General features: G+C 61.1%; 9 protein-coding genes across 9 annotated transcripts; 5 read left to right on the top strand and 4 right to left on the bottom strand.

The window, feature by feature from the left end:
• Positions 1–1,940: 1,940 nt before the first annotated feature.
• Positions 1,941–6,228, bottom strand: VTJ83DRAFT_2986 (uncharacterized protein; the record flags this gene model as incomplete). The annotated part of the gene is made up of 8 exons (XM_071009316.1): positions 1,941–2,707; positions 2,793–3,394; positions 3,460–3,602; positions 3,679–3,937; positions 3,998–4,101; positions 4,162–5,046; positions 5,120–5,308; positions 5,365–6,228. The coding sequence occupies 8 exons, from the start codon at positions 6,226–6,228 to the stop codon at positions 1,941–1,943; spliced, it is 3,813 nt and encodes a 1,270-aa protein (XP_070866867.1).
• Positions 6,229–7,058: 830 nt separating this feature from the next.
• Positions 7,059–8,369, bottom strand: VTJ83DRAFT_2985 (uncharacterized protein; the record flags this gene model as incomplete). Its single annotated transcript, XM_071009315.1, has 2 exons — positions 7,059–8,064; positions 8,125–8,369. 2 exons carry the CDS (start codon positions 8,367–8,369, stop codon positions 7,059–7,061), a joined length of 1,251 nt encoding a protein of 416 aa, XP_070866866.1.
• Positions 8,370–8,779: 410 nt separating this feature from the next.
• On the top strand, positions 8,780–9,842 carry VTJ83DRAFT_2984 (uncharacterized protein; the record flags this gene model as incomplete). Its single annotated transcript, XM_071009314.1, has 4 exons — positions 8,780–8,804; positions 8,882–9,619; positions 9,676–9,734; positions 9,789–9,842. The coding sequence occupies 4 exons, from the start codon at positions 8,780–8,782 to the stop codon at positions 9,840–9,842; spliced, it is 876 nt and encodes a 291-aa protein (XP_070866865.1).
• A 189-nt stretch (positions 9,843–10,031) lies between these two features.
• On the bottom strand, positions 10,032–10,660 carry VTJ83DRAFT_2983 (uncharacterized protein; the record flags this gene model as incomplete). The annotated part of the gene is made up of 2 exons (XM_071009313.1): positions 10,032–10,394; positions 10,454–10,660. The coding sequence occupies 2 exons, from the start codon at positions 10,658–10,660 to the stop codon at positions 10,032–10,034; spliced, it is 570 nt and encodes a 189-aa protein (XP_070866864.1).
• A 1,068-nt stretch (positions 10,661–11,728) lies between these two features.
• Positions 11,729–13,677, top strand: VTJ83DRAFT_2982 (uncharacterized protein; the record flags this gene model as incomplete). The annotated part of the gene is made up of 2 exons (XM_071009312.1): positions 11,729–12,049; positions 12,118–13,677. 2 exons carry the CDS (start codon positions 11,729–11,731, stop codon positions 13,675–13,677), a joined length of 1,881 nt encoding a protein of 626 aa, XP_070866863.1.
• A 755-nt stretch (positions 13,678–14,432) lies between these two features.
• On the top strand, positions 14,433–16,209 carry VTJ83DRAFT_2981 (uncharacterized protein; the record flags this gene model as incomplete). The annotated part of the gene is made up of 3 exons (XM_071009311.1): positions 14,433–14,502; positions 14,644–15,176; positions 15,241–16,209. 3 exons carry the CDS (start codon positions 14,433–14,435, stop codon positions 16,207–16,209), a joined length of 1,572 nt encoding a protein of 523 aa, XP_070866862.1.
• A 691-nt stretch (positions 16,210–16,900) lies between these two features.
• On the bottom strand, positions 16,901–17,506 carry VTJ83DRAFT_2980 (uncharacterized protein; the record flags this gene model as incomplete). The annotated part of the gene is made up of 3 exons (XM_071009310.1): positions 16,901–17,256; positions 17,337–17,415; positions 17,483–17,506. The coding sequence occupies 3 exons, from the start codon at positions 17,504–17,506 to the stop codon at positions 16,901–16,903; spliced, it is 459 nt and encodes a 152-aa protein (XP_070866861.1).
• Positions 17,507–17,839: 333 nt separating this feature from the next.
• On the top strand, positions 17,840–20,647 carry VTJ83DRAFT_2979 (uncharacterized protein; the record flags this gene model as incomplete). Its single annotated transcript, XM_071009308.1, has 2 exons — positions 17,840–17,906; positions 17,964–20,647. 2 exons carry the CDS (start codon positions 17,840–17,842, stop codon positions 20,645–20,647), a joined length of 2,751 nt encoding a protein of 916 aa, XP_070866860.1.
• A 945-nt stretch (positions 20,648–21,592) lies between these two features.
• On the top strand, positions 21,593–23,413 carry VTJ83DRAFT_2978 (uncharacterized protein; the record flags this gene model as incomplete). The annotated part of the gene is made up of 5 exons (XM_071009307.1): positions 21,593–21,651; positions 21,726–21,781; positions 21,864–21,943; positions 22,013–22,717; positions 22,796–23,413. 5 exons carry the CDS (start codon positions 21,593–21,595, stop codon positions 23,411–23,413), a joined length of 1,518 nt encoding a protein of 505 aa, XP_070866859.1.
• Positions 23,414–23,733: the final 320 nt, after the last annotated feature.

Raw genomic sequence — 23,733 nt, 5'->3', positions numbered from 1 at the left:
GTGTGCGCAGATCGCAGATCGCAAAGGAAGTTCACAAAAGAGGAAAGGAGGAAAGGAAGGGGCGGATCAAGTAAAACTAAAAGTCAACGGTCGAGTTTCTTTTTTTTTTTTTTCCTCCTTGGCCGGTGGCTTTTGGTTGCCCACCCCCCCCCCCCCCAATGCGTACCTCTCTGCCGGCGCGGGAACGGGGGCTTTGACGTTTGAACGGCGACGGTGTGGCGCGCCAGGACCGTCGAGGATGACAAAAAAGGGCCGAGGTCGTCCGAACCTTAACGTTATTAACGTTAGTTAGTTCGTTTGGGGGCGAGCTGTTTGCCGTGAAAAAGGAGGCGAGCGCGGCAGCCTCGCGTCATGAACCAAAGTGCTGGCGATGACCCTCTGTCCTCCCGTATTTGGTGATACACCCGAGAAAACATCCGCCTCTCTCGTTTTGTCCTCAAACCTTCCCTACAAACGACCTCGAAACAAACAATCCATCCCAAATATCACCTCAAATCCTCCTCCTCTTCAAGCTTCAACCCAGTGACAACCCTGACCCGGCTTGTATCCCTCCCCCGAACAAACATTATGACCAGCGTCTCCAAAGTCTGTTGCGCCAAGCCACTCCCCCCCTCCCTCCCCCCCTTCAACTCGACTCAGGTCCACGGGTCCCCCGGACTTTGCTGGATCCGCTTGGCGCGAGGCCTTTCGCTCAAACTTTGGATGGAAGGGGGAGGAGAACCAACGACAAGGGGTCTTGACTGGACTTCCGGAGTTTTGCTTCGGCAGTGGCGCGCATCAATTCAGCAAAGCGTGAGCTTGGATTCCCCGAGACGCCAAACCCAAAACGATGTGGTGTCGGAACGTTTGTGTGGATCGGGGACCTGCACAGGGGGGGGGGGGGGGAGTGAGTGTGTGAGGAACCGACAAGGAGCGTGTGGGGGGGGAGGGGATGCGCGCCGGACTTTGGGTCCCAAACCCGGACCGTGGGCCTGGACCTATAGTACGTACTTTACCGACATCCATACATACTACTTTGTATAACTACTGCGTACAGCACGTCTGCACGTCTGCACGTAGGGGAGAGGGAGAGAGGGCCGGGGGGACAGCATGGGAGGGGCTGCTCGACGCTGGTCAGCAAGCAGCCTTTGCACTCTGCCATGTCCGAAAAACAAGAAACAGAAAAGCATCACAACGCATGAAATAGGATGACAAAAAAGCAGCACTCTGGGCCAACTGTGACACGTTTCGCACCAACCATCCTTGCTTGGAAACTGGGCTACCGAGCACCAACGTTTCTTGCATACACGGTACATACGCGGGGCCATGGTCCCCGCGGAGGGTTCCCTTCCTTCATACGTTGTAACTATGTACGGCATGTGTGTGTGTGTACCTTGATGTCCCGTGACGTCCGACGTCCGTCGAAGGTAGTAGTCGCCTAGCCGCTCGTATTGTTCATGGTTGATCACGATCGCTGTTTCGAACCGCACCCCCTTGCCCACCTTGCCCACCTTGCCCACCTTGCCCACCTTGCCCACCTTGTCCACCCCGCGCGCTCCCCAAATCCCGAGAGATCTGCCCCGATCACGCTCCACGCTGGCGGCAGATGCTGCACAGGCCCCTTTCTTCCGCTCCCCCGACCCCTGGCGCGTGCTGCGCTTATCTTGTGTCTTGTTCGGGGTGAGCTCCGGCCGCTCGCAACCATGGTCCCGGTCCCTAGCGTAACGTACGCCCCAGGTCCCTTTCCCCTAGCCCGTTCCCTGCCATCCATGTTGTATATGTGCGCACAGCTAAGCGTCCGCTTATCGAAGCACCCGTCGTCGCACGTCCCAAGCATCTGGTATCCCGGGCCCCCCGTCGCCTCCAATCGCTCGGAACCCTACGTTTATGCATCTTTCCCTTCTCTCACTTGATGCTCTACATACCTCGCCCGTCCTGTCGCTCGCCACCTAGCTCGCCACCTAGCTCGCCTCGTCAAACATGCCTGCCATGCCTTCCAAGTCGGGCGTCTTGTTTCGCACGCCCGGCTCCCCTGCCTGACGCCCCTCGTTCGGCGTCATGAACTCCTGCGCCATCTTGCTGCGTGCCGACTTCTTTCCTCCCCGCGAGGACCCGGGCCTCGTCCCGCCGCTCCTGATCTTGCCCAGCTCCGAGATCCTGACTCCCTTGACGTCCTCGAGCAGCTCGAGCACGAGGGCCCGCTGCTGACGCGAGTGCAGCCCCGGCTGGGACACGAGGCGGATCGTCCTGTCGATGTCGTCCGCCTTGAGGCTGGGCAGCAGCGAGAGCGTGTTCCGCGGCGCCGGCGTCAGCCGCGAGTAGTTGGCCAGGACCTGCGCGATCAGGCCGCCCAGGTCCTTCTGCAGGTCGACAAAGTACGGGTCGTGCAGCGACGCGATGGCCGCCCGCATCACGTCCGTCGAGATGAACTCCATAATCTCTCTTGCCGTTTCCCACGGGATGGGGAAGTCGTCCAGCGGGGCCGTGTGGCCAGGGTCCTTGGGCGCGTTGGCCAGCTCCGACGGGACAAACTCGGGAATGATGGAGCGGAAGATGCGCAGCACGATGCCGCAGCATCTCCCGTCGTGCATGCGGATCGCGTGCTGACAAAACACGAGCAGCGGAACGGCGATCTTCGTATTCATTAGGCAGAACTTGCGGAACGGTGGGTACTTGACGCCGCCCGGCGCCGCGTCTTCGGCCCCGTCTGAGGCGCTGGCCGGGGATGCTGTCGTTTCAAGATCCACATTAGCGCGTCTTGCCTTGCGTACAAGAATAACACAACCAATCCGGGAGCGCGCATCTGTCCTTACCAACGCGGACCGGATCAAGCACGTCGGCGACCATGAGCACCGCCGAGTATGTCAGCTGCCGCAGGATGCTTTCCGCCTTCATCTCCTCCGTCAGCTCGTCCCCGGCGGCCTGGACCGTCTCCCGCTGGCCCAGCTTCTCCCATTCGGAGCTGATCTTGGCGTCCATGTGGTTGAAACAGGTGGCCAGGATGGGCGGCACGAAGTGGTCGCGCAGCTCGACGGGGCAGTTGTCGACAAGGTACCTAGCCAGGGTGAGGAGGTGGATGACCTGGTGCGATGACAGGTGGCCAGAGTCGACAAAGAGGGCGTTGGCCAGCGGCTCGGGCAGCTCCAGGAACCCGTAGAATTGCGTGTCAAGCCGCGACATGCAGTAGATGATCGCGTAGCACGTCTCCCGGACGAACCGCACGGTGCTGCGGATGGTCGACGCAAACCCTTCCAGGGTGTTCTTCTTGCCCATCACCCTGGCGTAAAAGTCATCCTTGCTCCCCTCCGAGATGCCGGCCTGCCAGAACCGGTCCGACATGAGGCGTCCCACGATGGGCTGCATCTCGGGAGGGAGCAGGCTCCAGCTCGCCGGGTTGTGGGAAGCATGAGCATAGCTGTGAACCACGGTGGTCAGACGCTTGCTTGGACTTGTCAGGCGTGCAGGGTTCCGGGGGCGAACCTTAGGAATTTCAGCAGCTCAGGCAGGATGAGCTGAAACCCGTCCTGCCAGAGAGTGCAAGACACCTGGTACGGGGGCGAGTTCTTCTCTATCCTCTCCACGGAGTACGTCAGGAACGCCTTGGTGACCCGGAGGGGGAGCGTCTGCAACCGCGTTAGACCATAAAGTTAGCCCATAACAACCACCTTGGCGATGCGGCCGGAGAGCTATTTGTCATACCGATTGCCTTTGCTCCAGCTCGGCCTGCAGGGCCAGCCCCTCCGCATCGAGCTCGGCCGAGCCCCAGTCGGCAATCTCGTGGATCCGACGCTGGGCAAGATACTTCTGCGCCTTGTCGAGACCCACGAGCTCGCAGAAGCCGCCGTAGGAGCTCAGGGCCTGCTTCAGCGATTCGTTTCTCCACTGGTCCTTGACGGGCTCGACGAAGGCAGACAGCTTGGTGAGGCGCAGGCCGGGGTCGATGCGAGTGGCACGATGGCTAGGATCTTGGTCAGCAAACGCTGCTGCTACCCACCGCGCGGCGGCCGAGCCAACCTACATGATGATGAAGAGGAAGCTCTGGTAGGCCACCTGGCGCTTCTCGTCGAGGGTTCCCGATGTGATCAGCTCCTGGACCTTGGCTTCCAGCTGCTCGTAGACATCCTGTTCGCCGGCTGTTAACACCTTGCAGGAGCGGTTTTGAGAGGAAACCGGCGGGCTTACGAGAAGGGGATCGGGCATCTTGGATGCCAGCCGCTGCAGCTCGACCGTGCTTTCGTTCTGGAGGTCCCTGATGGCGTCGTTGTAAAGCCGATGCTCGGGCTGCAACGCCGGCCACGTCATGAGGATGTGCTCCAGCACGCGGAGCATGACGGCCGGCTTCGAATCCAAGGCCCGCGTGGAGAAGGACACCAAGAGCTGGAGAATCCGCTTGCGAATCAGCGGATCCTCAAACTGCATCTCCAGCAGCTGGCCGCACCAGTTCTCAAAGAACGCCTCGACGGCGGCGGCTTGCTCCTGCTCCTCCGAAGTGCGATTCCGCGACGTCCTCCATTTGTCATAGCCCTTCAGGGCGGCCTCGATGACCGTCGCGCAGCCATCGACGGTCAGCACGGGGAACGACGTCTTGGAGTAGTTGGCAGGGTTCAACGGAGGCTGCCCGTCGTAGAGGGTGCTCAGGGCGCGCTCCGTCCTGGCGAGGAGGTGCGAGAAGGCGTCCGACAGCTTAAGCTGGATGATGCTCTCGACGATGGAGCAGCAGTACCGACGATAGTTGCCCAGGAAAGCATGGCGCTCGGGGATCGTGTCGGTGTCTTCGCACAGCAGAACGTAGACGGGGTCGGTGGAATCTTCCGGGAAGCTCTCGTATCGGATCAGGCGAGCGCTGCAGAGCTCGAGCAGGTCGCCAATGATGGGCATCTCGGCGATGGCTGGGCCGAGGACGCGGTGGCCCAGGAGACGGGTGAAGGTGAGGAGAATCGGAATGGAGACGACGAGGCTCTGGCTCTGGGCCACCAGCAGCAGAAGCTGCATGAAGGCGCGGATGTTGGTCTGAGGAGGGATGGCGGGGAACCTCCGGTCGAGATAGTTGCCCAGCGAATGGAGCATCTGCCCACCGTCAGCAACAAAGGCGCGGATCAGGTACGGTATAGGCTTGAAGAGGGGGCGGGGGGTTGCTTGCCTCCGAGAACTTTTTGGCAAACGTGTACTTGTCGTCGTCGATATCCTCCGGGTCCACGACCGACCACTCAAAGAGCCGCCGGTAGAGGTCGACCATGACCTCGCTATACATGGGGATCACCAGGTCTACGAATTCTTCCTCGGTGAAGCTCGAGCGGCTGTACAGCGAATGCAACGCCTCCAGAGCGGCCTGGCGACCGTCAGCGCGGACAAGTCCTCGAGGACGCAAGCACGGACAACACAGACCTTCTGCACGGGGACGCTCGGGGCGGCGAGGCAGCTGCACATCACATCTCGGCAGCCGACATCCTTCAGGGCCTTGGGGATGGCCCACGGGGCGATCGAGTTGAGGACGTTCAGGGCCTTGACGACGCAGACGGTGGCCTCCTCGCTCTGGCCCAGCGCGCCGTTGAGCCAGCCGCTGACGAGCTGGGTCACGCGGGTGAGCCACCCGTCGGCCTCGAAGCGCACCTCGGGGCCGTGCTGGCGGTTGGGGAAGGCCTCCGTCAAGATGGCGGCGGGCGTGAAGATCTCGACGCAGGCCTTGCTCAGGGCGCCCTCGCGGAGCGCGACTACGTTGTCGTCGCCGTTGAAGATCTCGTCCGAGAGCGTCTCGAGGATCTGGAGGACGAAGTGTTTGTGGACCGGCAGGTCGGACCCTCGCCAGAGCCGCACCAGCAGCTCGTCCATGTTCATCCAGCCCGCCACCCAGTCGCGCTTGGCCAGCTCGACCCAGAGCTGGGCGATCTTGTTCCGGAGGTACCCCGGGTCGTCGGGCGCGACGGTCTCGGCCAGCTGGAGGATCCATTGCCGAAGGTACCCCCGGTGTTCTGAGCTGTAGTCTTCCCACCTGCGCTTCAGGGCGTGCTCGAGAAGCGACAGGCCGTAGTGGCGGACGATGGGCTCTTGGGGTTTGTTGAACGCGAGGGCGAAGCCGTGCGACGGAGCCTCGTCGAGGGTCTTGACGTCTTCGAGGAACGCTTGGGCTTCTTGCCGCGCCTGGTTGGGCGAGTACGGGCTGTGGACAACCTTGAGGGCTTCCTGGATTTTCGCCATGATGGCCTCACCGCCCCCGCCGGCGGCGGCCTCGTTGCCCGCTATTGTCGCCATGGAGGTGGCCAGTGAGGGGGAGGAAAACGTAGATGGGAAATCGATAGACAGGGTCGACGGCGGTGTCGAAGAGGCCGTCAAAAGAGCATGCGGCTCAGCAAGGGGTCATCGGCGAAAGGGCGGTTGCGGTCTGGTGATCGTCAGAGCGGAGGTCGGCAGACGGGAACCTGGAAGCAAGGGTCCTCCTTCTTCTCCCTCCAAAAGAAAAAAAAAGCAGCAGAAATCACAAATCTTGGCTTGGGGTATCTAGATATGGCCTCCCGCTTCCCGGCGATGCGGACGGTGTTTGTAGCGGGTAGCGAAGCGGTTTGATGGGCCGTGTAGGGTAAGGTAATCAGCAGTCAAGAAGTCGTGGCTCGGCGGTCGAAATCGCGGTGGCTATGGCAGCCGGCAGATCCCCACCACGCTTTCAGGCGCGCTGGGCGCGAATGGGGGCCTAGGCTGAATCAGGGCTAGCGCGGGGCAGCTCTGGGGAAGTTGCGTCACAGCAGGAGCTCGGCTCTACCAAACCGTTGGGTGACGAGCTGGAAGCTCGGAGCCGATGCTGCAGGCTCCTCTAGGTTGTCTGCGCCGTAATTACTATACACCGTGGGCAAAGGTCGGCAAGGTACCGACCTACCGTGTCACCTCGAGCGATTGCAGGCAAATCTCAGGGTTCGGAACCGTCATCCGAAGGTGAAAAACACCGCAGGGTCTAGATTCAATCTGCAATTAGCAATCAACAATACGCACATCGCACCACGTATGGAGCACTGGCAATCGGGAAGACAGGGGGGCAGGCAGGGACCCAGCGTCAGCAATGACTCAAGTTTGTTGAGGCTCGATCCCTCTCAAAACTCCCACGAGCACAGCAGCTTGTCGTAGAAGCTGGTGGACACGACGGACAACCTGTCCTTGTTCTGCCACCCGGGCTGGACATCGCTCCCGTAGTTCATGCTCTTGTGCTCCTCGAAGCGCGCGAGCACCCGGAACTCCAACTCGCCGCTTTCCGCCGGCTGCAGCTCGACGATCCTCGCGCCGGCATGCATGCACGAGGCCAGGATCCTTGCGCTCCACGAGCCTTCCTGGCCAGACCTCCTGTCAAGGTGAATCAACTTCAGCCTCCAAACTCCACCCCCCAGCCCCAGCTCGGCAACCTTCTTGATCCTCCCCAACAGCGGCACCTCGAAGAGCCGGATGTGCTCGTCGTAGCTTCCCGTCACCACCAGCTCGCTGCCATCCTCCTGCAACAAGAGCGGCAGGATCGCCGTGACCCCGGCGTCGTGGCCTCTCTTGTCGACAGCGGCGGGCAGCCCTCCCCAAACGACGGGCCCCTCGCCGTCCCAGCGGCAGGTCTGGAAGCGCAGCGCCGAGTCGTCCCCGCCGGAGTACACCCGAAGAGCGGGCGATGCAGCCCCGGGGGCACCAGGAACGCTCGACAGAGCGACGCACCACGTCTCCAGGCTGTGCGTGATCACGGGCTCCGGCTCCAACGTCCACCCGCCGCCGCCGCTGCCGTCGAACGCCGGCAGGTGCACCAGATAGACGTGCCCCGTGTTGGTGGTGAGCGCCAGCATGTCCGCCCGCGCCGGGTGCCAGCCGAAGGACAAGAAGAGGATCTCCCCCTTCTCGGAGGCGGCGGACGGGGTGATGCTGCCGTCGCGGGACATGGCGGTGATGTCCATGGTGTGAAGGTGCTGGATTGGCTGCGGCTCGTCGTCGTCGTCCGGGCAGAACCGGAACACGGCCAGGGTGGCGGTGCTGGAGACGGCGGCGAAGATGTCGCGGCTGCCTTGGTGGGGGTTGAAGCGGAGGTCCAGGAGGGCGGAGGGTTGGGGGACGGTTTGGATATGAGCTCTGGCGCGGTTGGTGAGCACGGGCCTGGGGCATCCTGAAGATGGGCGCATGGAGACTCACATCCCGCCATCGGTAAGACGGAAAGCTACGATGCTGCCATTGCGATTTTGGGGCTTCTTGGTGGGAGACGGCTCATCCTCCTCATCGCTATCGTCCTTCTCTGGGCTCTCTGGGCTCTCTGTCTGAAGAGAGTATGTGCCCACCACGAAGTAGGATGGGTGTGCGGGGCAAAACTCGACACAGCTCGGCGGAAGATCCAGAATTCGGGATTCCACCGATTGGATCAACCGACCTTCGTCTGCCATTGGGAGATCGCCCTCGTAAAAGCTGCGTACAAGCCGAGCTGCCTTGGTAGCCGCAGAATCGGAGGCTGAGAAGACGGACCTGTGACTGTGAGAGAGGCGGAGGGATGTTTTTGAAGCCTGGTGACCCAGCCCACTTGCTGCTTTTGGATTTTTTGACCTGCCGCCTTCTCTCGCGATTGGTCCCGTGTCCCACCCGTCCTCCTACACCTCAATCCACTCTCCTGGAAGAGACAGGGATCATCCAATTCGATGTCAATGCCAGCATTTCTTGGTTGGCTTTCTGAGCTTGGTTGCCCGGGTTGAGAAAGATCTCGTTCCCTCCGCAACCTCCTGCATCTTTCCAGTACCTGGCCGTCCAGCCTGACAAACGACCACCTGCAAGACCTCATTCGGGATTGGCCAAGGCCAACATGGACTCGGATTCTGATTTCTACGGTAAAATACCCCCCCCCCCCCCCTTCCACCGTCTCCCCATCTCCTCGCAGCAGAACCGCACATCTCATCCAACCCAGGAGACGAGGAAACCGTCTCCTCCCTTCAAGCCCGCGTTGACTCCTTCGACATCGCCGCCTGGTGGACCCGCCATCACAGCCTTCTCGCCAAGCACCGCACCATGCCCCGCCCCCCGAAACACCTGAGCCAGCTCTACAACCCCTACGCATCCTTACCCGGCGCCTGGCAGCTCGGCGAGCCCATCTCGGACTTCCTCCAGCGCCTGCCGCCTGCCACGACCGATTACCGCCCCGGGCTGGACTGGATCTGGGTGGCCAACCCGTACTACCCGCCACGCCCGGAGCCGTGGCGCAGCCGGTTTATCGAGGGGGGCCGCGAGCGGCTGGCCTTGTTGGAGGATTTCAAGCAGACGGCGGAGGCAAATCGGAAGAAGGTGGCCAGCGGCGCTCGCGCGTCCTTGGACCGGGAGGTGGCCAAAGAGCGAAGGGCGACGGTGGAGGATCTGCACGAGCTGGCGGTCGCGTACAGCATGCTCACGGGGAAGTGGATGCTGTTCCCCGCCCCGGGGTGTGTGAACGAGGTGTGGGCAAAAGTTGTGCAGGCCACGGTCGCCGGGACGCTCGGGATCGCGGCCAAGGTGGACACGAGGGCTGCGGGCCAGGGCGGGAAGGAGAGGGTCGTTTGTGTCTACACGAAGGACTTTAGGGACAAGAACGATGTTGCGAGGGTGCTGAACAGGCTGAGAGAGCTGGAGCTCGTGAGACCTGGCGAGGGCCGGCCGCTGTACTACAAATCCGGTGAGTGATAGGTCTCGAGCTGGTAGAGGGAGCAAAGCCGCTTACCCGTTTGCAAGATGCTTGGACGGAGCTGGGGATTTACAGCGGGAACGGCTGGGGAATATCGCCGTCGTTGGTGAGAGCCCCCGCGCTCCAGGTTTCCGGGGAGCATCCAGGCTGACAAAAACAGTACTCCTCCAACGACATCTTCGTCTACATGCGAAAAGCCAACACGCAGCGCTGATCACGCTGACGCCCCGACCGTGCACGGGAATCGAGTCCCCTGGACGCTATTTTGGCAAGAGGGAAATGGCCAACAAGACTGATCCAGACACATGCGGCGCCTTGGAGTCTCGGGCGATGGGGAGGGTCGAGATTTCCGTTCCCAGCCAGGTTTGCGTCTCAGTCCCAGGGGATAGGTATGGCATGTGCATCATTCCGACCCCTCGGAACTCTCATCCACCGCCTTGAGAGGCAAGACCAGGCGGTACGCGCTGTTGCCGTTCAGATAATACCGATGGAGCTTTTTGGATCGCAAGAACCCAAGCCGTTCGTACAGCCGCATGGCGGGAATGTTGGTTTCTTCGGTCTCGAGCACGATCTCGTCCGCGTTCCGCTCGGCCATGGCGTCGATGGCCATCTTGACCAGCTTTGTGGCTATCCCGTGGCCCCGATACTGGGAAGAGACGGCGAGCATGGCGATGTACCCGCGGAGGGTCGGCGTGGAGTGGGACGAGTGCATTTCGAGCTTGCAGATCACGACGCCGACGAGGGAGGAATCGGCGGGATCCAAGGCCTAGGGCGGGTGCGGATTAGCGGCGGTAGCGAGCGGGAGCTGAGCGCAGGCGTCTGTACCATGTAGCAGAGGTGGCCCCATTGGCAGAGAAAATACCGGTAGACGTAGATGCTATATGGCTCACTCAGGTCTTTCGAGATGAGGGAGCGTATGGCAGGCAGGTACTGAGCTTCAAGGGAGTGCTGGTACTGAATATACTGGAGATCAATCGGGAGCGAGGTCTTGTGCACCTCCGAATCGGCATTGGGCTTGGTTGTTGCCGCCATGGCGATGCAAGAGAGGAACCGGATGTTCTGAGGGGGGAGGAGAGGAGGGATGGACCTGGTCGAGCTCAAGCGCGGGAAAGTTGGGCCTGTAGCCTGTACGATGCTGTGTACGATGCACCGAAGCCAAAACAACAGCGAACGTTGGGATGGCGGGGATGGCGTGTCCAATCGTCTCGAGTATCGCGTAGGTTTCCGAGTTGAAGGAGGGGAATTGTGGGTTGGCTTTCACATGCAAATTCAATCTTACGTCACCACGTGCGAGGGTGTGACACCCCTGTCTTGCATCCCGGCGACGACAAGGGAGGGGCCCAAACTGACAGGCTTTGTTCCAGACCTAAGGTTGAGGGTGTCAGTCCTGTTGGATATTATAGTTAGCCTATAATTAGCTTGAACCATCCATGTACCGGGTCCTTTTTATTCATGGAGTGATGGAGTGGAAGACCAGCCCGAACTGGGAGCTCATGCTTGAATCGTGGGAGATCCGTCTGGTGACATAGAGACGCGTAATTTCGTGTAATGGACAGCTAGGTGCTCCCTGCCGATGTAACGGTTGGTGGCTTCTCGATCGTCGTGGAACTCCCACAGCATGGAAGCATCAGCCGTGGGCGTACATAGTACACAAAAAAAAAGAAGGATGGAGGGAAGAGAAAAAAGAGAAAAATCAAGAGAAAGCAAAAGAGAGAGTCAATTACGTTTAGAAGAATGACCTTAGACCTAATGATCCAACGATGTCAAGACGTAAAGTTGATCGATCGGCGTTGGCTGCTTGCTACCTCCGTGGCATTGGTGGGTCCACGGTGAAATGCCGGCCAGGGACCGTCACGAACCGTTGGACTGAGCTACGCGGCGTCAGCAGCTACAAAAAGGAATCATGTTCCTCGCCCTGGACCCTTCATTCTGCATCCTCTTGCGCTGAGATAGCTCTATCGGTGTGTAGACGGGGGGATCCGCATCCACCTCTCACGGCTGATTGCGACCGAACTCTGTGCAAACCTGACACGAGAGATACCATACACACACGCTCGCCGCACGATCCGTCCGCCGTGGAGCGTGCTCCGAGCTCCCGAGATGGCGGACACGTTGCGTCGCCGAGGTCCCAAGACCAGCGCCCCGTCTCCATCGCCGCCGCCGAACAAGCCGAGCGTTGATGCGAAGAAGGAACACGAAACAGACCCCGCCGTCAAGGTCGTCCACCGCCATGCGCCCAAGACACGCAAGCGCAAGACAACGGCCATCTTCCTCCTCGGGAGCCTGTTCGGCATCATAGCCGCGGGGTTCTTCGCCAAGACCAACGATCTGATCGACTTCCCCGAGATTGGGGAGCTCACCATGGGCAGCCTGTTCGATGCCCTCCCGGCCGGGCTGGTGAAGGACATGCGCGAGATCATAGTAAGCTTCGGCGAGGGGGGCGTTCCTCTGGGGCAGGGCATACAAACCTAACGCGTCCCTCTTTTCAGATCGGCGAGCGCGACTTTCTCGACAGCTACGACTCCTTTTCGGTCGGCCAGCAGGCCCGCGCCGAGGGCCTCGCGGCGCACCACCCGATCGTCATGGTGCCCGGCGTCATCTCGACCGGCCTCGAGTCCTGGGGCACCTCGAACGTGTCGCTGCCCTACTTTCGCAAGCGGCTGTGGGGCAGCTGGACCATGATGCGGGCGCTCGTCCTCGACAAGGATACGTGGAAAGCGCACATCATGCTGGACAAGACGACGGGGCTGGACCCGCCGGGGATCAAGCTCCGGGCCGCGCAGGGCTTCGACGCGACCGACTTCTTCATCACGGGATATTGGATATGGAACAAGATCCTCGAGAACCTGGCGTCGCTGGGCTACGACCCCACCAACTCGTACACGGCGGCCTACGACTGGCGCTTGTCCTACGCCAACCTCGAGACGCGGGACAACTACTTCTCGAGGCTCAAGTCGCACATCGAGGTGGCGGTTATGCTTCAGAAGCGCAAGGTGGTCCTCGCCTCTCACAGCATGGGCAGCCAGGTCGTCTTCTACTTCTTCCACTGGGTCGCGTCCGAGCAGGGCGGCCGAGGCGGCGCCGACTGGGTCGAGAGGCATATCGAGGCCTGGATCAACGTCAGCGGCTGCATGCTGGGGGCCGCCAAGGACGTCTCGGCCATCCTGTCCGGAGAGATGCGCGACACGGCGCAGCTCAATACGTTTTCCGTCTACGGGCTCGAGAAGTTCTTGAGCAAGGCGGAGCGCGCCGAGATCTTCCGTGCCATGCCGGGCATCTCGTCCATGCTTCCGCTCGGCGGCAGCGCCATCTGGGGCGATCTCGACGGCGCGCCGGACGACAGGCCCGGCCAGGAACACACCTACGGCGCCTTCCTCAACTTCCGCACCGGCCAGAACTGGACGACCCCGGCACGCAACTTTACGGTGGACGACGCCCTGCGCTATCTTCTCGACACCTCGGAGGACTGGTACCGGGACCAGATCCAGGGCAGCTACTCCTGGGGCGTGGCGCAAACGACGGCCGAGGTGGAAGCCAACGAGAACGATCCCCGAAAGTGGATCAACCCCCTCGAGACCCGCCTCCCCCTGGCGCCGAACCTGAAGATCTACTGTTTTTATGGCGTTGGCAAACCCACCGAGCGAGGCTACTACTACCGCCCTCCCGAGCCCGGCTCGCTCACGAGCCTGAACATGACCATCGACACGGCGCTGACGCAGGGCAGCCTGGTCGACCACGGCGTCGTCATGGGCGAGGGAGACGGCACCGTTAACCTCATGAGCATGGGCTACATGTGCAACAAGGGGTGGAAGATCAAGCGGTACAACCCGGCCAACGCCCAGATCACGGTCGTCGAGATGGAGCACGAGCCGGACCGGTTCAACCCGCGCGGCGGGCCCAAGACGGCGGACCACGTCGACATCCTGGGCCGCAAGAACCTGAACGAGTTTATCCTGAGGATTGCGGCCGGGCAGGGGGCCACGATCCAGAATCAGATCATCAGCAACATTCTGGAATATGCCGAGAAGGCGAAGGTGTACGAGGAATGAGGTGTGTGGGGATGCAATGCATGGGCGGGTGCATGAGGCGTTTTTTTTTTTTTTTTTTTTTTTTTTTTTTTTTTTCATGGTTTCGTTTCTCATCAACTTGGACCGGGTGCGTATCGGATGACGGGGGCTCGACGTATATTAGTAGACGGATTAGGTGGGAAGCGGTTTGGTTTGGATTTTGCAGGATAGATACGTACACGGCACAGAGGAAATGCCTGACACCGGATGGTGCATTTGCTTAATGGATACCCTGTTTCATCCGGCGCCATGAGGTGGCTTGGAACATGGAGATGGTGTTCCATGCTGATTTCCCAAACCGGAAACCGTGGTGGTATCCTTCGTGGTGTGTCTGATGTCATCGCAACCTGGAACTTAGGGGGGACACATGGTCCGTGCACCCAGTACATATAGTAACCAAGCCGTTTGGGCATATCATGACGCTTTTTCGTACCGTACCGTACTGGCAGACCGTAGCCGCCAACCACCACCCGCCGGCCCGTTTGTCCGTAACCCCATTCTGCAACCCCCTCTGGCAGACACAAGACCACATTGATCGGCAGCCCGTACATCATTCCGGGCTCCTCGCACCCTTGATTTCCACCGGATGGCAGAATCATCGGGTGGGCCGACGACCTCGACGAAGACGAAAGCGACCTTCGTGCTGGAGACTCCCTGCTGGCAGGCTATGACCACTGTGATGCCAGAGATTCCGCACACTTGCGCGCTGCCGGTGTCGTTCGAGTTCGTTTGAGACCATGGCCGAGTTCGAGGCGGCCGCCGCCAACTCCGTCCCGGTTCTTGAGGAAGAGCATCAGTTTTGGGATGGTGAGAGGCTCCCCCTTTTTTTCTTTTTTTTTTCTTTTTTTTCTTTTTTTTTTTTTTTGGGGGGGGGGGGGGAAGGGTCCGAGGCGGAATCCCATGGTCGGACGCGTCGCACAACGGCCGGCTAACTTTTCTTCGTTGCAGCCCTGAACAAGACGCTCTCCGCGACCTGCGAATCGCCCCAACAGCTCGACGAGACGCTCCGGTCATGGCTGGAGTTGGTGTCCGCGGCCCGGGAAACCCACCTCGAAAGCGAAGATGACGTCGCCCGCTGCTCCGAGATGCTCCTCGAAAGCCCCGTCTTCCAGCAAAACTCCGACTACGTGCGCACGCAGCTCATCTACAGCCTCCTGCAGGAGGACGAGTTTGCGCAGCTGCATGTCTACGCGAACTTTCTCCTGCTGGACGGGCGCATCGAGGAGAACACCTTTCGCGCCATGATCAGAGAGGGATGCTTCCTGCGCCTGCTGGAACTCATCAAGAGCTGTGGGAGCGAAGACCCGCGGCTGCATCGCCTCTTGCTGCAGCTCATGTACGAGATGGCAAGGATTGAGCATCTGCGGCCCGAGGACCTGCTCCAGGTCGATGATAACTTCGTCATGTACCTGTTTCGGCTCATCGAATCCGTGTCGGACGACGCTAGCGACCCGTACCACTACGCCATCATCCGCGTTTTGGTTCGTCTTTTCTCTTCTGCCGCGCAGGGGCTTTTTTAGGACGACATGCTAACCGCTGGGCTAGCTGGTGCTGAACGAGCAGTACATGGTCGCATCGACGACGGCGGCCGTGGACCCGAGCGCGCCCTCGATCCCCGTGACGAACCGGGTCGTCAAGGTCCTCAGCGTCCACGGACCCTCCTTCCGGACCTTTGGCGAAAACATCATTCTCCTGTTGAACCGCGAGACGGAAACGTCGCAGCAGCTCCTTATCCTCAAGCTCCTCTACCTCTTATTCACCACCGCCGCCACCTACGAATACTTTTATCTCAACGACCTCCGCGTCCTCCTCGACGTCATCATCCGCAACCTGCTCGACCTCCCCTCCGAGGCGAACATGCTGCGTCACACGTACCTCCGGGTGCTGGCACCCCTGCTCTCGCACACGCAGCTCAGCCAACCTCCGCACTACAAGCGGGACCAGATCCTCAACCTGCTGGAGCTCCTGCGCGGCACGGGAGGCGCCCACTTCCTCCCGCCCGAGCCTACGACGTTGCGCCTGCTGGAGCGGGTGGCCAAGACGCCGTGGCTACAGGACCCGGCCGAGACGGCTACCGGTTCTCCGAAGGAGACGAGCCCCGTGGACACCTTGACCCATTCCCAGACGGGCAGCTCGGTGAGCGTCATCGCGGCCGTGTCGGAGAAGCCGGGCGTGCAGACGCCAAGCCGGCGTGCAAAGATCCCGGCCACGGAGCGAGAGGACAAGCCGCGGCTCAAGGGGGGAAGCCCACCCCGGCCCCCGCCATCGCGATCCCCGAGGCCGAATCTTCCCCTCCCGGAGGTGCCGAAACACCGGCACGGGGTACCCATCGCTGCTCCCGCGCTGACTCCCTCGATCGTTCCACCTAACCCCAGCGGCACCCCGGTCCCGAAGAAGGCCCCGCCACAGCTTCCCCCGCCGAGGCGAGCCAGGCTCCTGCGGACGGCAACGGGAGATTCGCACCCTGCGGCAGAGTCGGTGCCGGCCACCGGATCGACGACGCCGGTGGCTTGAGCTTGGCCCTGGTGACTGCCCTGGTCATGCCGCAATGTCGCTATGACGATTTTTCTTTTGGTTTCTTGTATCTTGATATCCACTGCAGCACATCGGGCGAAGAGCGTATGGGATGGATTGGCTTGTGCCCGAGGCAAACGTTGGCACCGGACGATATTCTGATAGCATACATGGGTTACGGGAAGAGGCAGGGGAGCCATGGGGTTCGGAACCTCCATTTCGGGTTTGCATGGATCGGGATGACGAGAGGGATGGGTGTTCACTCAGGCCACAATAGGACAAATGTTCCTGCAGACTTAATGGTTGTGCTTAATTTCTTCTTCGTCTTTTTTTTTTTTTTTCGGTTTATGCAGTTTAAATCGTATCAACACTACGGCTCATCCTTGTAGTGTCTTGTCTTGAGGCCTTGGAGTACATCTACACCGTCCACAACTTCAAGCTCTAGCCCATCCTTAAAGCCGTCCTGATTCCGATGCCAGGGTCCTGGTCGATTTGCATGGGTTGTTTGCCATAACATGGGAATCGATGGCCAATCCATAAGGGTCTGATGTATGAACATGATGCCGGCCATGCGAGCGGTAAAAGGCCTCTCCCCGTGCACAGGGCATCCAGTCCATCCTGCCTTTCCTGAACCCCTTCCTCACCCCTTCCTTCGATCATGAAGCTCCCTCAAGCCCTGCATTCAGCCACCCTAGGCACCACCGGCCTTCTTTTTCTTGGCCTTGGCCTTCCTCTTCGTCCGATCCCGCGGCTTCAGCGCCGCCATGCCGCTCTTGCACACCTCGGCGTACCGCGCAAAAAACGCCTCGATCTCGTCCGGCTGGACGACGGTGGAGAGCTTGACCTTGCGGTCGCGGGCGGCCTTGCCCTTGCCGTTGGTGGCGCGGATGAGGATGGGATAGGGTTGCGCCGGTGGCGCCAAGTCAGGGAGCGCAATTTCTGGTGATGTTTGATCTGGGGATGACGGGTCTGGTGAGGATGATGAGGGTGATTGTTGTTGTTGTTGCTGCTGCTGCTGCTGGATGGATGGTTCTTGGCCGTAGGTGACTGGTGGGGATGTCAGAACGGCCAAGAGGTGTTCTAAGTGGATGGGGGAGTGAAAGAGGAAGAAATGGGCCAATGCTTACGTCGTTTTTGTGTCAAGAAGACGGCTCCGTGGCCCTTGGTTTTGGGGCCGGTGAAGACATCGGCCAGACGGGCAAAGAACTGAGGACGGCGTGGTTAACGGACGGGGGTTTCGCTTCGGAGAAGAGCTGGAGCGTCACCGACGAACCTCATCGTGTGTTAGGACGCCCATCTTGGCTCTAGGACAGGCGCAGTTTTGCTGGCCCGGTGAGAGAGAGAGGCCGTGATGTGAGACCCGGTGATGAGGTGAGCGTGCTCCTTGGTAGATGATGATGGTGGTGGTGGCGGACCCACCCAACCGCTGTGGGGAGTCCATGCTGCAGCGGGTCCACTGTCCACAGTGCCCCACATCCATGTTTATCAGGAGTTATCGATAACAAAAAGTTACGGCAAGCGATCAATGTCGTCGAGATCGACTTCAGCAAGGGGAAACCGAGCTTTTTGCGCGACCGAGCCGCAAACTCGTGCAGAGAGTTTCTCTCCAAGCCACACACACACGCCAATCATGCCGCCACCAGGTATCAAGAAGCCGACGCTGCCACAGCACCTGCTGAAGGAGCTGGGAGTCGGTGGTGAGTTCTTGCGCGCTCCCGTCAACGTGCGAAGAACCAGAACTGACACACCACAAGAACCGAAGCACGGTCAGAGACGATCCGGCCGACAGGGCCAGAACCTGTCGAGGAAAGAGCGCCGGAAGCAAGAGAGGCAACAAGCCCGAGTCGCGCGCACGGCCGGCCGGCAGCATCCCAGCGAACCACCGTCCAACCGCGGCCTCTCGAAGCCGAAGCCCGCCGGAAAGCCTGATGGAGGAAAGAGCGGGAAGGTCGGCGTCAATGAAGCCAGGGGGAAACCGTCGTCGAAGGCACGGAGGCCGGACCTGGAAGAGGAGGGTGAGAGCTTCGATGACTTGGACGACTTCGATGACTTGGACGAGGATGACGAAGGAGAGGACGTGCTCTCCGACGGCGTGCTCGACGAGGGTTCCTCCGACGAGAGCGACGACGAACCGCAATCCTCCGAAGACGCGGCACCCCAGCAAAAGGTTCCCAAGGCGGTGAAGGAGAAGCTCGCGCAGGATGACCGCGAGATTGCAGAGCTGGAGAGGAAGCTCGGCCTCCGGGGCAGAAAGAACCTGCCCAAATCGTTCAAGGAAGACGGCCTAGGCGACCTCTTGGAGGGTCTTGACGACTTGGCGGGGGGCCACGACGAAAAGCGGAAGCGCAAGGCCGAGGCGGACGAGTGGCTTGCGCAGAAGAGGCGGAAGGCGGAAGCTGCGGCCGCTGCAGCGAAGAGCCAACCCCGTCCGTCAGCACCGACGGAGGACGACAGCGAGGATGGCTTTGGGGGCTCAGACGACGATGATGACGACAACGACGACGGCGACGACGATATGGATGGCTCGGACGATCAAATACTGGGCGAATCCGATCTCGAGGACGCATTCGAAGATGACGAGGACATGGACGAGGACACAGAGGCGGGGAGCGCAGGGGAGGACGGAGACGACTTTGAGGGATTTGACTCAGATGGCGAAGACGCCGATGAAGAGCCGCCGCAAAAGCGCGTGCGCGAGAACCCCTACGTCGCCCCCACCACGGGGCGCGTCGCAAAATACGTCCCGCCATCTTTACGGAAAGACACGGGCTCGGACTCGGAGCTCGCAGCCCGCGTCCGCCGGCAGACGCAGGGTCTGGTCAACAGGATCACCGAGTCGAACCTGCTGACCATCGTGGCCGAGATCGAGACGCTGTACCGGGAAAACCCTCGGCAGCACGTCACGTCCGCGCTCGTCGACCTCCTGCTGATCCAGGTCTGCGACTCGACCACCCTGCCAGACACGCTCCTGATCCTCACGGCCGGCTTCGCCACGGCCGCCTACATGGTTCTGGGCACCGACTTTGGCGGGCAGCTGGTGCAGGAAGTCGTCGAGAGGTTCGACAGGTTCTACGCCGATGCCAAAACCGCCGCCCTCGAGCGGCCCGACGTGCCCAAGCAGACGTCCAACCTCATCACCTTCATCTCGCAAATCTACACGTTCCAGCTCATCGGCCCGAACCTCGTGTTCGACTACATCCGCATGCTGCTGGACGACCTGTCGGAGCTCAACGCCGAGCTTCTGCTGCGCATCGTGCGCATGTGCGGCCCAACGCTGCGGCAGGACGACCCGATGGCGCTCAAGGACATCGTCGCCTTGATCCCGCCGGCGGTAGCCAAGGTGGGCGAGAAGAACCTCTCGGTCAGGACAAGGTTCATGATCGACACCATCACGGACCTCAAGAACAACAAGCTCAAGGCCGGGGTGGGGGCGTCGGCGCTCGTCTCGGAACACATCACGCGCATGAAGAAGCTGCTCGGCCAGCTCAAGGCGAAGCGGACCAAGTCGTCGGAGCCGATGCGCATGGGTCTCAAGGACATCCAAGACGCGGACAAGAAGGGCAAGTGGTGGCTCGTGGGCGCGAGCTGGGCGGGCCGCTCGGCCGGGGAAAAGGACGCGAGCGCATCCGCCGGCGCCGCCGAGGAGAGCGACAGCGACGAGAGCATCACCCTCGACGTCGTCGAGCAGGGACCCGACCTGACGGAGCTCGCCCGCGAGCAAGGCATGAACACGGACGTCCGCCGCTCCATCTTCGTCTCGGTTATGTCGGCCATGGACTACCAGGACGCCCTCTACCGCATCCTCAAGCTCCGCCTCAACAAGGAACGCCAGCGCGAGATCCCGACGGTCCTCATGCGCTGCGTCGCCGCCGAGCAGCACTACAACCCTTACTACATGCTCGTGGCCAAGCGGGCGTGCGCCGAGTACCGCGAGGTGCGGTGGGCGTTCCAAGCGGGGCTGTGGAAGATGTTTGGGAGGATGGGGGAGACGGGGCTGGGGGACGACGACGACGACGAGGTGCTGGAGGAGGACGAGGACGCCATTGACATGCGGCAGATTGTGAACCTGGGCAAGATGTTCGGCGCGCTCGTGGCGGCGGGCAGCCTGAGCATCACCATCCTCAAGCGCCTCAACCTGCTGTACCTGCAGAAGAAGACGCAGTACTTTGTGGAGGTGATGCTGGTCACGGTGCTGCTCGAGTGCCAGGGCGGCGCGCAGGGCAGCAGCGAGAAGGGGGAGGAGGCGATCGCCAAGGTGTTTGGCGGCGTCGAGGCAGCGCCGGACCTCGCGCGGGGCCTGCAGTACTTCCTGAAGAAGACGGTTCGCAAGTCGGACCTGGCAGGAGGCAAGAAGCCGACGAAGCTGCTCAAGGAGGGGTGCAAGATGGCCGAGGCGGTGGTTCAGGCGGCCTTGACGAGGGCGGAGGAGGGAGAGTGAAGATCCGGAGATATCGCGATCCCGGTATGGAATTGTGCATGCGTACGTACAAGAGAGAGATAGGACGCTCTCGGGGGCGCGTTCCGGCGAGAATATTTACCACTTGATACCCTGATACCCCGGCCGCGTTGTTATCTCGATGCGACCCGATATCGGGTTGGATCTACGTCTAACGTACGCAGTCGGGAGCTTCGGAGCGGCGGCTTGGCTACCCAGGTACCTTGGGCTTTGATAGCGAAGCGATCGCTCGAGGGGCTCGAACACCGACTACGGACGGCTGTTTGCCAGAGCCTGGAAGAAAGGATTGATTACTCATAGTTACCAACCTCAGACCGCGCCCTCTGTGTGCTGTGGATAGACGCGACAGCCCGAGGGCGGATGACGCAAAATGCGCTCTGGAAGCGGTGTTGGAATCGCGGGTGGCCAAGGCCAAGCCCCGTGAATGGGCGGAGGGATTCGCTGGTCACGGGGCCGGCCCGGCCGTGCGGGATTTGGCGGCTTTAGCGGGGCCCAATGGCTGGAATCGACGGACCCGTGGCGGATCTCTGGCAGGCGTGAAACTGGAACCGGGATTGGTCAGGGGCGGGGAGGGTCCCGCCTGGCAGCAACAGCCAGACGGGGGACCTTGGGAAAGCTCACCCGCCCACCCAGTGCCCAGGGCCCCGGTTGGACGGACGGGACTTGCTGAGCTGGAGCGGGAGCCGTTTTTTTCCAACCTCTACGCCGCGATCCGCATCTTGGACCCTGACCACTTCCCCATCCCAACCTACCACCCACCCCAACAACTTTTGTGTCCGCACCTTCAGGTCCGTGACGCAGGTACCTTATCGGGCCATTGCAGCTCCACGCCCCCCGCCCCCCCTCCCCGACCTACCTACTCTTCCAACGTCTCTCTCGCTCTGCCTTCCGCATCGTTCTCGCGTCGAACCCGCCCCAGCCGCCGCCATGCTGTCCCAGAGATTAATAGGCCGCGTTGCGGTCAAGTCGGCCTTCAAGCCGCTGGGGTGAGACAACCAACGGCCAACCCCCTGCGGATCCGCCCTCGAAAATGACGCTCTCTTTGCTGACGCCGGCCCAGCCTTCCCACAATCGTCAACGCCTCGCGATGGAGCCGGACATATGCGACGGGGTCTGGTGAGTGGATGGATGCCCGGAAGAAGCAGCAGGAAAGGCCTAGAAGAGACGAGGTGTGGCTGACGAGCCTCTGTGTACGCAGACGCGAGGGACCTCGTCATCATCGGCGGCGGTGTCGCCGGCTACGTCGCCGCCATCAAGGCTGGCCAGGAGGGCATGAAGGTGAGAGAGGCACAGGCTCGATCCTTTTCAAGGTGGTGAGCTCCGTGGCTGACGCGTGCTTGCCTGCAGGTCACATGTATCGAGAAGCGCGGCACCCTCGGCGGGACGTGCCTCAACGTCGGCTGCATCCCGTCAAAATCGCTGCTTAACAACTCGCACCTGTACCACCAGATCCTGCACGACACGAAGCACCGCGGTATCGAGGTTGGCGACGTCAAGCTGAACCTGAAGCAGCTCATGAAGGCCAAGGAGACGTCGGTCGAGGGCCTGACCAAGGGCATCGAGTTCCTCTTCAAGAAGAACGGCGTCGAGTACCTCAAGGGCACCGGCTCGTTCGTCGACCAGCACACGGTCAAGGTGGCGCTTAACGACGGCGGCGAGACGGTCGTGGCCGGCAAGAACATCTTGATCGCGACGGGCAGCGAGGTCACGCCGTTCCCCGGCCTCGAGATCGACGAGAAGACCATCATCAGCAGCACCGGCGCCATCGCGCTCCAGGAGGTGCCCAAGAAGCTCCTCGTGATCGGCGGCGGCATCATCGGCCTCGAGATGGCGTCCGTGTGGTCGCGTCTCGGGTCCGAGGTGACGGTCGTTGAGTACCTCGACCAGATCGGCGGCCCCGGCATGGACACGGAGATCGCCAAGAGCATCCAGAAGATCCTCAAGAGGCAGGGCATCAACTTCAAGACGGGCACCAAGGTCCTGAGCGGCGAGAAGACGGGCGACGGCGTCGACGTCCAGATCGAGTCGGCCAAGGGCGGCAAGCAGGAGACGGTGAGTGATGATCCATGGGATGGGAGAAAACAAATAAAGACCCTCGAAACGCTGACCGCTGACCCCCCAACGCTGCAGCTCAACGCCGACGTCGTCCTCGTCGCCATCGGCCGCCGCCCCTACACCAAGGGCCTCGGCCTCGAGAATATCGGCCTCGAGCTCGACGAGCGCGGCCGCGTCATCATCGACTCGCAGTACCGCACCAAGATCCCGCACATCCGCTGCGTCGGCGACGTGACGTTCGGCCCCATGCTCGCCCACAAGGCCGAGGAGGAGGCGGTCGCGGCCATCGAGTACATCAAGACGGGCCACGGCCACGTCAACTACGGCTGCATCCCCGCCGTCATGTACACCGCCCCCGAGGTCGCGTGGGTCGGCCAGTCGGAGCAGGATCTCAAGAAGGCCGGCGTCAAGTACCGCGTCGGCACCTTCCCCTTCAGCGCCAACTCGCGCGCCAAGACGAACCTCGACTCGGAGGGCATGGTCAAGATGCTGGCGGACGCCGAGACGGACAGGCTCCTGGGCATTCACATCATCGGCCCCAACGCTGGCGAGATGATCGCCGAGGGCACGCTCGCGCTCGAGTACGGCGCGTCGAGCGAGGATATCGCCCGCACCTGCCACGCCCACCCCACGCTGGCCGAGGCGTTCAAGGAGGCGGCGATGGCGACCTACTCCAAGGCTATCCACTTTTAAGGGAGGGTGATGGAGAGATGGTGATGATTTGATGTTGGAGGTGTTGTACCTGTACTTTAGCTCGTTTCCTTCTGCCATGGCATTCGAAAGCATCTTGGTAAATGAACGCCGCAGGTATTGAGAGTCGGAAGCCTGATCTATCTGCAGCAGGCGAGCACGAGCGGCGAGAGAAGATTGCGCTGCGTGTTTTGATGTGCTCTCTGGTAGGGGAAATACTCTTAGACGGCGAATGGAACTGGCTTCTGATGGGCAGGCTTTTTTTTTTCTTTTGGATCTGGTGGTCCTGGTCGTGGTGTGATGATGATGATGATAGGACGACA

Source organism: Remersonia thermophila, chromosome 3 (assembly GCF_042764415.1).
Source record: "Remersonia thermophila strain ATCC 22073 chromosome 3, whole genome shotgun sequence".
NCBI classification, from domain to species: domain Eukaryota; kingdom Fungi; phylum Ascomycota; class Sordariomycetes; order Sordariales; family Chaetomiaceae; genus Remersonia; species Remersonia thermophila.
This window is presented reverse-complemented; position numbering and strand designations above follow the sequence as displayed.